Here is a 12,084-nt window from a genome sequence, read left to right as displayed (position 1 = left end):
TTTTTTTTTTTTCTTCAGCGACCCTGAGTGTTTACCTGGGATTACCGCTAAGAGGAGGGGAGGGGGTGAGGTGATTTGTGATAGAACTCCTGGGTATTCATCAAGTAAGCTAAGCAGGAATAGCAGCCCACACAGTCTAATCATGTAGTTAAAGACTATTCATTCTGTGCTCTTAGTTCAAGCTTAATAACTGTTTTCATTCCATACTTTATATTTTGTTCACCTGTGTATTTTTTTCCCCTTTTTTTCCCATTTTAGGTGGACAGTCTGTTAAGGTAAGTTTTTTCACATATGAATATTTTTATAATCTACTGTATATCTAATCTAAAAAGTTCTCCTCCAAAGAGAAACTAAGCTCCAAAAAAAAAAAAAAAAAATTACATTTACCTTGAAGCGTGTATGGCAGTCCAATCCTTCTGGGGCTGTCCTGCACCCAAAGCTGGCGCTCCGTGTACTGCCATCTTCTCTTCTTGTTCTTCATTTTACGTCACCCAACCCAGGCACGGGATCAGGTGACGTAGGATGGGGGAAAAAAATTTGCTGATCTCAGCGCGCATGACATTGCAAGAATATTAGAAATAGCAAAATCTACATTTTGGTATATTTTGAGACAAAAAAAAATGTCCTGGTGAACTCGGTAAATCAAGAAGACCACAGTGGTGGATTATCGCAGGATCATTGCTCCTTCATAACATCCATCCAGCCTTCATAACATCCAGAGGTAGAAATATCAATATCCAAGTCTACTATGAAGAGAAGACTTCATGAAAGCAAATACAGAGGATTCACTGTATGGTGCAAACCACTATTAAGCCTAAAGAATAGAAAGGCTAAAAAAAAAAGCAAAAGCAGTTCTGGATCAGTGTTCTTTGGACGGGTGAAAGTAAGATCAACCTCTACCCTAATGATGGCAAGAAAGTGTGAAGATGGCTTGAACTAGTTTATAATCCAAAGCATACTACCTACCTAATCTATAAAACACTGTGTTGGCAGTGTGATGGCCTGGGTATGCATGATTTAATGGTGTTAGCAGCCAGATAAATTCTTAGATGTACAGAGACACTGTCTGCTCATATTCAGCCAAGCTCATTGGACGCTACAAGTTGGGTGGACAAGGATCCAAAACGTAGTTACAAAGTTTCATAGTTACGTTGAAAAAAGACACAAGTCCATCAAATTCAGCTACAAGGGTAATAAACATATGTAAGATAAAAACTACAGTGAGGGAAAGAATTATTTGATCCCCTGCTGTTTGTGTAGGTTTGCCCTCTGACAAAGAAATGACCAGTCTACAATTGTAATGGTAGTTTTATTGTAGCTGTGAGAGACAGAATAACAACAAAAGAACCCTAAAAAAACCCAGGTGCTTCTAATCTTAGCTCATTACCTCCATACGGTGAAGACACCTGGGAGCCTGAAATCTTGCTGGTTGCTAGGGAATCAAATGCTTATTTCACTCATTACAATGCACAGCAAGCTCTGACTTTTGAGCACAGGGTTTTTGAGGGTTCTTTTGTTGTTATTCTGTCTCACAGCTGCAATAAACCCACCATTACAAATATAGACTGGTCATTTATTTGTCAGAGAGCAAACATACAAAATCAGCAGGGGATCAAATACTTCTTTCCCTCACTGTATATAGATAGTCGATCCAGAGGAAGACTAAAAAAATTTCAAATTGATCCAACGGGGGGAAAAAAAAATCCTTCCGGATCCCATTGTTCCCTGTATCAACAGTCTGTTGTCTTTACTTTAAAACTTTAGCATCTAATTAAATTATGTGCTTTTAGAAAAGCATCCAGCTTTTTCCTAAAGCAATCTATAGTAGTTGCTGAAACAACTTATGGGAGCCTATTCCACATTTTCACAGACCTTACTCTGAAGAATCCCTTTTTTAATGCAGAGATAAAACTTCTTTTCCTCCAGACACAGAGTGCCACCTTTCCTTTTGTAATGACTTTAAAGTGAATCATTTAAACTTTAAACACTCCCCAAAAAACAAAGTAATTTTTACCTTATATAAAAATAGATGTCCTTTTATTTAAGGTAAACATTTTAGTTTGGGTCTGCTTAATAGTTTCTCAGTTCAGCTAATCTCTCGTCATAGCTGAGCTCCTCCATTCCTTAGCTTAGTTGCCCTTCTTTGCACTCTTCCACAATATCCTTTTTTTTGTGAAACATACAGCAAAAGCATCCCAAGACTTAAAGCAAAGAAATAGAATATTCTCCAATGGCCAGTCAGTTACCTGATCTTAACCCAGTTGAGCACGCATTTCACTTGGTAAAGACCAAATTTCAGGCACATCCACAAACAGCAACTGAAAGATGCTGCAGTAAAGGCCTAGCAAAGGAGGAAAGCCAGCGTATGGTGATTTTCATGCATTCAAGACTTCACATTTTGCCTGCAAAGAATTTTAAGCACAGAATAAAACTGAACATGGTATTTTCAACTGTTTTAATTTGTCGAATTACATTTGAGCCCCTGAAATGAGGACATTCAAAGTCTTCACTTCAACTGCATTTAAATTGTTCCATTTAAATTCCTGTGTGGTAATGTAGAGAGCCAACAATATATCTGTGTCCAAATATTTATAGACTTAACTGTATTGACACCAATCATTTTGTGATACTAAGCCCTGGACTTAGGAAACTTTCCCATTTCTAATCCATTTCCAAAAATTAAAAAAACAAAATTACAATTCTAAAAATGGATGTGCTGCAAAATCATTACTTTATTACATTATAACCAATATACTTTATTGAAGGTATATATAGAGGCAGTTACAGATATTCCTGTTTTGTCTAATCTTCATCCAGTGTACTAAAAAGTGCAAATACTTAGTAGAATTGGGCAATGGAACAACCAATTGTAAAAATTGTGAAACTGTCCATTGGTTTCCAGGTATCCAGGAACTTCAAGTGTTTTGTCCAGTGACCGATACGAATCAATTATTGGACCTTCTAGTAATTTCGAAAGGGCAAGATTTAGTCACAGCAGACTAGACAAAGATGACTCAACAGATTTTAAAAAGGTAATGAAACTTTGCTCCAGATTTCTATGCTTAATACAATAGCCTGCATTTTTTAAGTAATTTTTTTTTCTTTCTAGTCTGATATCGCTTAAGTAGTTTTGTAGCAGCAATATAGTTTTGTGAGTTTGTTATGCCTGTCTACACAGGCACAAATATGACATGACATAAACATCCAATGCTGCATTGGATGACATGATATAGTAGTATTATGTATATTATATGATAGATTTAAATATGATCTATGGGCAATCTGTTTAGTTTTCAAATGTAGTTAAGGCAGGGGTGGAGACAGAGGTGAAAATGTGTGTGGCCGACCGTTCAGCCTGACATTCTTTGAACCATTAACATTAAGGGTCAGTGTGGACATGGTCTGCGCGGGTCCCGCACAGCACATGCCCACCAGGGTGACACATGGCATTCCCCGTGCACGGAGTCTGGTGTCAGTGCAGAGCACGTTTTTGGAATCAGAGTGGGCGTGGTCTGTGCGTGTCCCGCACAGCACACGCCCACTGTAATGACATACATGGGGGACTCCTGTCCTGCCGATTATCCCCGCCGAGTAGCGGGCCGATAATTGCAAGGCGGTTGATCAACTCTAATGAAATATAAAATAGCTTTTTTGTACGCATGTTTTTTATACTGTGGTCAACAGTGCTGGCGGGTTGCATATTATTGATTTTGTGACAGGGCCTGAGGGCCGCTGGAAATCTAAACGGGCTGGACTTTGGACATGCCTGAGTTAACGGAACTGACACACTTCACATCTTGTTGCTGCTGCATCAGCTTTTAACCTCCTTAGCGGTCTAACTCTAAATTTCATTCAAAATGAAAATTTCCATTTCATTTTTTGCATGGAAATGTATTTTTCATTGTAGGCTATAATTCTTAGGCATAACTCACAGATATTTATTAAATTCAATACATTTATTAATAACCTTTAAATAACAAAACACATAACTGTTAAAAAAATAAAAAAATATTACATTTTTGATATAAATATTAAAATATATAATATAAAAATATTTGAATTTCCTGCTGATTCGCCCGCCGGCACCGACGCGTGCACGCACCGACGCGTGCACCGACGTCACCGGGAAACCCCGGAGATCATTGCTGCATTCACTGGCTGGAGATCAAGGAGAAAGGGCATGTCCCCAAGACCTTCAGGAACCAACAGGACTACGGGGGATGACAACTGAGCAAGGTAAAGTTAGTTAAAAACTACCCTGAGTGTGACTCGGGATTACCAGGTAAAGTCCACCTGAGTCACACTCGGGATAACCGCTAGAGGGGTTAATGTGAATTAATGTACAATTTTTGAAAATGGCTTTCTCCACCTCATGTTTGTTACAGAGGAAAAGTAACTCAGGTGAGCTAATTTAGTGAGCTAATGTGCAGCACTTTCCTATAACAAAACGTGTTATGATGCTTCTCTGAAAACATGCGTGTGCGTAACCTTTAAATATACTCTGCTTTATATTGTTTCAGGCATTGTATCTTTGATTTCTTTTATTTTCTTTTTTTTTTTTTTTCAGATGTATGAACAAATTATAGCAGAAAATGAGAAGTTAAAGGCCCAGTTGCATGACACCAACTTGGAATTAACTGAACTAAAGTTACAGCTTGAAAAAGCAACACAGGTTTGGACATACGTTTTTTTTTTTTTTTTTACTATGCTAGGATTTGGGTAGATGCTGGTAGTGATTTTATCTTCCTCGTCAATTTGATCTATCTGCAGACTTAAAATCATTTTCTCCAAAGACCAATGCTTTCCTCTGTTCTATTTTTATCAGTAGAATTTCTGTTCTTTGGAGGAATAGCTTGAAATTTAGATTTGATTTCTAGAAAAAACAGATTGTTCGAGGTCATGGACATTTAGCAGGAGGGTATACATCCTGCTGATGACTACATTTTTTAAACTCTGGTTCGCCTTTTTCTGTGTTACAGCGGCAGGAACGATTTGCAGACAGATCACTTCTAGAAATCGAAAAAAGGGTAAGTGTTTGGAATGTTGTATTGTTTCTCAAAATAAGAACTGTCTTTTCACACCCTTAACTTTTGATGATAAAGAAATCTGGAAACCCCAACATGATTCTCAAGGTGTAGCCTTTATTTCACTGTTCTAATTCTGGGATCCCTTTATTTATTGCATGCCATGTGATCTAGTTATGTGTTTCCTTTTATAAGATTTTAAATGATCTTTTCTTTAAAATGTAAAGTTTATCTCCTATTCACATATCTTTTCTTTATCCATGTTTTTCATTACTGCTTTGTAAGTTGTAGGTGTAAGTACCAATAAGTCTTAAAGCTTTCAGTATGTTTCAAATCAGTGGAAAACATAGTCTTTCATAGAAATGTGTTACAGGTATTAGGGTGGCCTTTATTTCAGCTAAAGGTTTGTTCAATACCTTTCCATCTGGACCATTTACTTATGCATAATATACATCTGCTGCTCTCTTTAGGAAAGAAGAGCTTTGGAGAGACGGATATCTGAAATGGAAGAAGAACTTAAAGTAAGTATTCAAAATGAAAGCTTTAATGTGTTCTTAGCCATACAAATTAGGATGACATACTGAAAAGACATCCAGCAGGGTTATGTACATATCTGCTTAGCATAAATAATAAAATTTGTACTATGCTGTGATCCGTGACAAATAATCAATTTTGTCATGGGCAAGAAACCCAGAAGAACAACTCTGCAAATACAGTCCTGCAGTTAAAAAAACAAACATTTAGGGGCCTTGTCTTTCCTTTCTCTTTGTGTTTCAATTTGTTTTCCCTGCTAGTTTCACAAGCTGCGAATAAAATCATTCAATAAAAGGGTGGTACAATACACTCATTTGTTTATTTTTTTTATATATATAAAAAATGCACTTAATGATATAGTTCACAACATCGTTCTAAAACTGTAAAGTTTGGGGTAATTAAACATATGTATAGTATCTGTAAGACTTAAGTCTCATTAAAAACATTCTTTTTACAAAGTTGCAGACAAATACTAAAGCAAGTAGAAGGGTACAGAATGTAAGGAGCAGATTTTGCCATAGTTTAATTTTTTTTTTATATGGGGTTTTGTGTTAAACCCAGCAAGAAAGACATATCCTAGTTCTGTTAGGAAGATATTGGCTTACATGTACAGCTCTTGACCAGTGGCTGCAACCTTCAGATGGCCTGAGGATTAGGTTTAGATGAGTGTTAAGCTGATGGTAACCAATGATTACCATAATTTTCAAAGCATGTTGATTTATTCACAACTCTAAGGAATGTGTTGTCTTGGGGAAGGGTTCCTGTAGCTTTGTTTTATTCACCACAGCTTTCCTAATCTTGATGGGATAGGATAAAAATATTTTTTAGTTTTTTTTTTTTTTTTCTTCTATATAATCACTTTTCACTTCTGTCATGTCTGTTTTAAATTTGCAGAACCTCCATCAAGTAAAACAGATACAAACTTTGAGACAGTTAAATGAACGACTGGTGGCTGAAAACAGAGCTTTGACCAGAGTTGTTGGCAAGCTCTCAGAGTCCTATAGGCAGCTACAGTCTGTGGACTTGTAATTCCTTCTCCTATGGCTAGTCAGGCAGGTGCCCTGTTTGAGCCAGTGCCTTGCTATGATCTGCTGTTAGTGCATAAGTATGCCTGGGGATTTGCTTGTTAATTACAGTGTGGCTTTTTGCATGCAGTGCTTAATGTTTGAAGTAGTAATCCCCAGTGCAGACCCTCATAATTGGTAATCATTTCCCTTCTCTTAAATTAAAATAAATTCCCACTGTTCTCCTCAAGAAGATATTATCTGGTCAGAATGCAGATTTAGACCAGCGTGACTTGAATACTTTTACAATCTAAAGTTTTCTAAATTAAATTCCACTTTGTGTGTGCGCTTTTATCGTGCATAATTAAAAACTACATTTTTTTAGGATGCTCATAACAGTATTTTAGGTGCGGACAACTGTTCAAATGAGTTTGTAATTTTGTAGCTGCCCACCACGACATCCCAAAACTAGCCCTGATTCTGAAAAAAATGTGGGTATTTTTTCATTGTTAGTGGGTAGAGTTTATTAGGGATTATTTTGATCTCTCATGTCTGTGTGACATATAACATTTTTGTAACACAAATATTTGATCCATGTGTCCCTTTAGAGACTATAGCCAGGTCCTTGACCTTCATTGCAATTGCACAGTTTAGGTAAAAAAATAAACTATCCCCAAATATGGGTTCATATAGAACATCTATTTAAGGACATGCTACTTCACCACAATCTACTCTAGCTACCTTTCTAAATCTCAGACTTACTCCAGATGTCAAGTATTCTTTACCTATATACAGGTTTTCATTTATCTCCCCATACCTAAAATGCTCAGCCAAGCATCTTTACCCTTACAGTGCTGCTTCTGTTAAACTGTTACCCTAGTCAGTCTGGTCTAATAGAAGTCAAATGTCAAGTAGAGAAGGCCTGCTTTGTTTTTCTTTAAAAGAAAAGAACTATAATCGGCTCTTTATTTTAGTAAATGACTTGGTAGATACTCTGGGACAAGAGGTCACTATAGGAGAGCTGGTTGTGTTAAATGTATGTCAAGGCATAAACAAAAATGATCTGTGGTACAAGTTATGTGGCAATTAGCTGAATACCTGAGCTGTATAATCATTGTTTCAATCAAATCATAAATATTGTGTATTTAAGGCAGTGGATAGAACACCAACCAGACTGTTTTTTGTGGTATGGTAGTTGCATAAGGTTCACTTTAATTTCTAATAGAGAACAGACACATTTTTCTTTTCTTCTACCCCCTCTAAAGATTGTTAAACTTAGAATACCAAAATTGAAGCTAATAAGAGTTTGCATACACTATTTGATATTCCTGCAATATTTGCCAAAACCATGGTGAAATCCTGAATTCAAATGCCCCAATCTGTATTTTAATGGGTAACGTGTGTATGCCTGTTATACTTCGAGAGGCACACAGGGTATTTACAGCTTCTAAACCTAGAGGCACACAGGGTATTTACAGCTTCTAAACCTAAAGTGTAAAATTGATAACCCTAGCAGAAGTTTGAGTTTTGTGTCAAGATGCTCCGATGAAACAAACCGCAGGGGCAAAAGTATACCTACATAATCAGTCTCCAGCTAATGCAAAACCTACAGCAGCAGTAGAGGTTTGGCTCAGATAGAGCAACTGCCAGCTTATTTATTAAACTGCACACGTGCATATGGTGTGCTACATGAGAATTTGGATTATATGCCCTGATCAACTGATAAATATTTAAAGGAAGACTGACTTGGATTTGGTGGGTGGTGGAGGTAGGGACATATTTGACTGACTGAGATGGATGTTGACTTTTTAATGGAGACAGACTGTACCCGTACACAGGAATTTGCTTAGTCTGCCCTGTCCTCTTTGCAGTGTGCTTATTACTCCAAAACTTTATTGGATTAGTGTGCTGCTTTACATAGAATTATAGGAGGCTGGTTATCAACACAAAATATTCTATTTTCAAGACCTTTTTCAGCTGCCACATATAATTTAAAGCTTATGTATCACCATTTAATAGAGATGATATTGGGCTTTAAGCATGTATTATAAGGCTTGATGCAAACTTTAATAGTTGTGAATGTGTTTGTGTATTAACACCATCCAGTTTTGTCACACAACATCGTGTACAGTTTTTCCTGAGCTATAAAAGAAAGGTCATTACAATTTACCTTGTGTAGATAGAAGAATTTGAGTCTACAATGGTAAAATCCCTACCACAGACTACTGGGGAATAATATATTTGATCCTGTCCTGAAAAGACTGTATGGCTTACTTTTATGCTTGTACATACCTTCATTCCATTCCAAAGTAGATTATGAGCAGATTGTTGTTTTGCCTGTTTTTACATGGAACCTGGAAGACTGTACATTTAGCTATGTAGATTTAAGACTTACAAGTGATTTTTATTGAAGATATTATTTTAATAAATCAATATTTTCTTCTTTCCCAAAACAGATGTTACCAGACCTGAAAGCAGACAACCAGAGGCTGAAAGATGAAAACGGAGCCTTAATCAGAGTTATAAGCAAGCTTTCCAAATAGAAAATCGGTTATTACCACCGCAGCAGTTTAACGGCATTGCACATACGTAACTCCAGTGGACCATAGCGTGGCAGTCACTGGATATATGGGGGATAGTTCCTTGGCAAGTGTAACTTTCAGAAATCCTGCCAAAATCCCTCATATTTTTTCCTCCATTTTGTACAAAAAGAATTGTTTTGTATTAAAGTGCGGCTGCTGAGGAGAGGAAGTGACTATGAATTCTTGTTTACAGTTACAAAGTGCAAGAAAAGTGTTCAAGGCCAGAAGCCTCCTATATTTAACCAGTAAGCCTTAGTTGTACATATGCCTTTTTGCTATCAAAATGCTTTCTGCTACCACAGACAACCGTTACCACACAATTTATGTTGTGCCACACATGAAATCTTTGAGTTCACTTTATTTTTACTTTTATATAACATTCTCTTGTAATTTTAAGCCGGTGAGTGTGCCAGCAGTCCCTTCAATTAGTTTGTAGAGTGCTTATCGAAGAAGTACTGTATGTAGTCTGTAATGTTATACTGGCGTTGTACTGACACAGCTTACTGGGACGTCAGCCACAGTTTACAGAATTTACAAGTCTCACAGTTCATTGCTGTTAGGAAATCACTTTTAATTACTTTTTTTTTTTGACTACTCAGATATTAGTGGGAAAGTTGCATTTTCACCTGTGTGCTAAGCTAATCCCTCTATACAGTGAGAAGGTAAAATCTTTTCCTTCTAGCCATCACTTTTTATAAGGTTTGAATGAGATATTCAGTACTCTAGCCTCCACACTCATTTTTTTTAGCAGGTACTGAGTGTTTTTGCATGTGTATATATTTGTGTGCGTGTATATACAAGAGTATATGGATATGTTAGTTTATATCTATATATTGGTATATATGGAGAAAGCTGTATTGTTTCCAAACCACTGTGTGGCATGCTCAGATCCACCGACTCGTCCGCATCGTCTGTTACTCCAGGTTAGATTATTCCTAAATAGTAGTGATCTTAATAAAGTTCGGTCATTTTATGGTATATTGTCTATTTTATGGAGGCGTGACTTTAGTTATAACTGTAAAATATTCTGATTTTGTTATTTTTTTTTTCTTTTTAAGTCACAACTATTAAAAATGTTATTGTTTCACTACATTTCATGTTTCTTTTGAGTGCTGTCAATATCATTTGTGCTAGTCGGAGTGAATTCACTATGCTTAGTTCTATCATGCACTCTCTTGTGTAAATGCACTGTTACCATGTCAGAAGGCATGGAATTTAATACCACCGTCATATCTATTTTCTACATTTCAGTGGCCTTTTTGCAGAAAGTAACAAATATTATAAATATGTATGTGTAAACGGCTAAGTGAGAGCTGCTGCTTTTTTTTTTTTTCTTTTTTTTTTTTAAAGCTTTTATATTTTCACTGACTTATGAGAATGACAGCGTAACAATGGCACATGATTTATCTAATCCACTGAAACAGCTTGGTCATTAAAACAAAAGTTGTAAATTGTAAAGCTTTCAGCAGCTATTGTATTGTTGACTATAATGTATACTATATTAAATGTGAATTTGTACCCCTTTAATTTACAAGAAAAGGTCATTGTGATCTACTGCCTATTTTTTGGGGGGTTTTCTTTTTGGTTATCCAAACTTGATGTCCTGTTAAGTTTTATGAAGATACATTGCCTTGCTCTTACTGCCAAGCTCAGGATTCTTGACTTTTTTTTAAAGGTACAAAGATAATTGTGGGGTGTTGCTGTTCATGTATTGTGTATGTAAGGGTCTTGCAGATTTGCATCTTGAGGATGCAATATATATATATTAAAAAAGAAAAACCTGTATAGCAGACGAAGCTGCACGATTGTGGAGACGCTAGAATAAATTATGGGTTATACTTGGCAAAGTTTGGGTGTCTGTGAAGAATGATAAAATATTTCTAATTTAGTATTTTATATTTAGTTTATTTATTCTATATCTAAACGGATTGGCTACTGTGCTTCAATGATTTTATTGGTGGTAACGAGCAGGCTCTGTATGTGCATGAAACTCATAACAAACCTAGTCTTTTGAGAAAAGTGTATTTTGACATATACAAATAAAAATGAATTAAACTATTTTCCCTGTGTGCATCAACATGTGAAAGGAGTCATTGCATTCACAGGCTTTTTGACGCTGGCATGAATGGGTATGTAATGCCTAGAGTCTATACAGCAGCTGTCAGTTCAAATGTTTGCATATTGCATCTCCACGTGTTTAAAATGCTTTACTGACTAGTTTGGGTGAATCATCCAAATATTTCTACTGCTTGTGAAATGAAGGTCATAATAAATACAAGCTCTTACATCAGCAGTTTGACTTTTCCCATAGTCTTCACAACGTTGCCTAATGTTACACAGAGAATATTTACATTACATTGCAGCAATGAGCAGCGTTATCAACATTTTCCTAGAAGAGAAAAGCGTTTGGGTATTAAAGGATATTCCCACACTGTAAATACAAGGGGTGTGTGTGCACTTTAAGGATAATGTGTTATTGACAAGGTTGAAATAATTAACTGCTTCATATCTGAAAAGAACTTGCAGCTTTAAATATTCTGGGCCTTGTTTATTGAGTACAGTCTGTCTGCTAGGTATTGACAGTTTAATAAAGCTCCTCTTTGCACGTTCCATTTATGTTCGAAATTTTGTGGCCAGAAAAAAAAAACAAAAAACTATTTTTGCAGTCAGCAAGTTTTGCATGGTGTGCCTTAAACCAGTCTAGATTTGCTCTAAAGGTGAATTAAATTGTTGCTGCCACTCTAGTGGGGCCCTATTTACAAAATCGTCACTATTGAAAACCCTTTTTTCCATGATGAAGTACTGACTATCAAAGTTGACTTGTATAAAGCAGCTAGGTGTGTGGCATCTAAAGTTTAATTTACAAAGCTATCCCACTATGTTAGATGGTTTCTCTTCTGGAAACTATGGCTTCATGTATTTGACAATGATATTCACTAG

General features: G+C 36.3%; 1 protein-coding gene across 3 annotated transcripts in view; it reads left to right on the top strand.

The window, feature by feature from the left end:
* Positions 1 to 11,202, top strand: part of PPP1R12A (protein phosphatase 1 regulatory subunit 12A) — a 59,416-nt gene extending 48,214 nt beyond the window's left edge. For 2 of the 3 annotated variants that reach the window (XM_072401419.1, XM_072401420.1), the window contains 6 exons: positions 259 to 275; positions 2,903 to 3,032; positions 4,568 to 4,672; positions 4,980 to 5,027; positions 5,495 to 5,545; positions 9,019 to 11,202. In XM_072401419.1, coding sequence (XP_072257520.1) covers positions 259 to 275; positions 2,903 to 3,032; positions 4,568 to 4,672; positions 4,980 to 5,027; positions 5,495 to 5,545; positions 9,019 to 9,105 — 438 coding nt within the window. In that variant the 3' untranslated portion in view covers positions 9,106 to 11,202. Of the gene's footprint in view, positions 1 to 258; positions 276 to 2,902; positions 3,033 to 4,567; positions 4,673 to 4,979; positions 5,028 to 5,494; positions 5,546 to 6,452; positions 6,611 to 9,018 lie in introns of all 3 variants that reach the window. The other variant, XM_072401421.1, reaches the window with a different exon arrangement.
* The last annotated feature ends 882 nt before the right edge of the window (positions 11,203 to 12,084 follow it).

Source organism: Pyxicephalus adspersus, chromosome 2 (assembly GCF_032062135.1).
Source record: "Pyxicephalus adspersus chromosome 2, UCB_Pads_2.0, whole genome shotgun sequence".
NCBI classification, from domain to species: Eukaryota; Metazoa; Chordata; class Amphibia; order Anura; family Pyxicephalidae; genus Pyxicephalus; species Pyxicephalus adspersus.
This window is presented reverse-complemented; position numbering and strand designations above follow the sequence as displayed.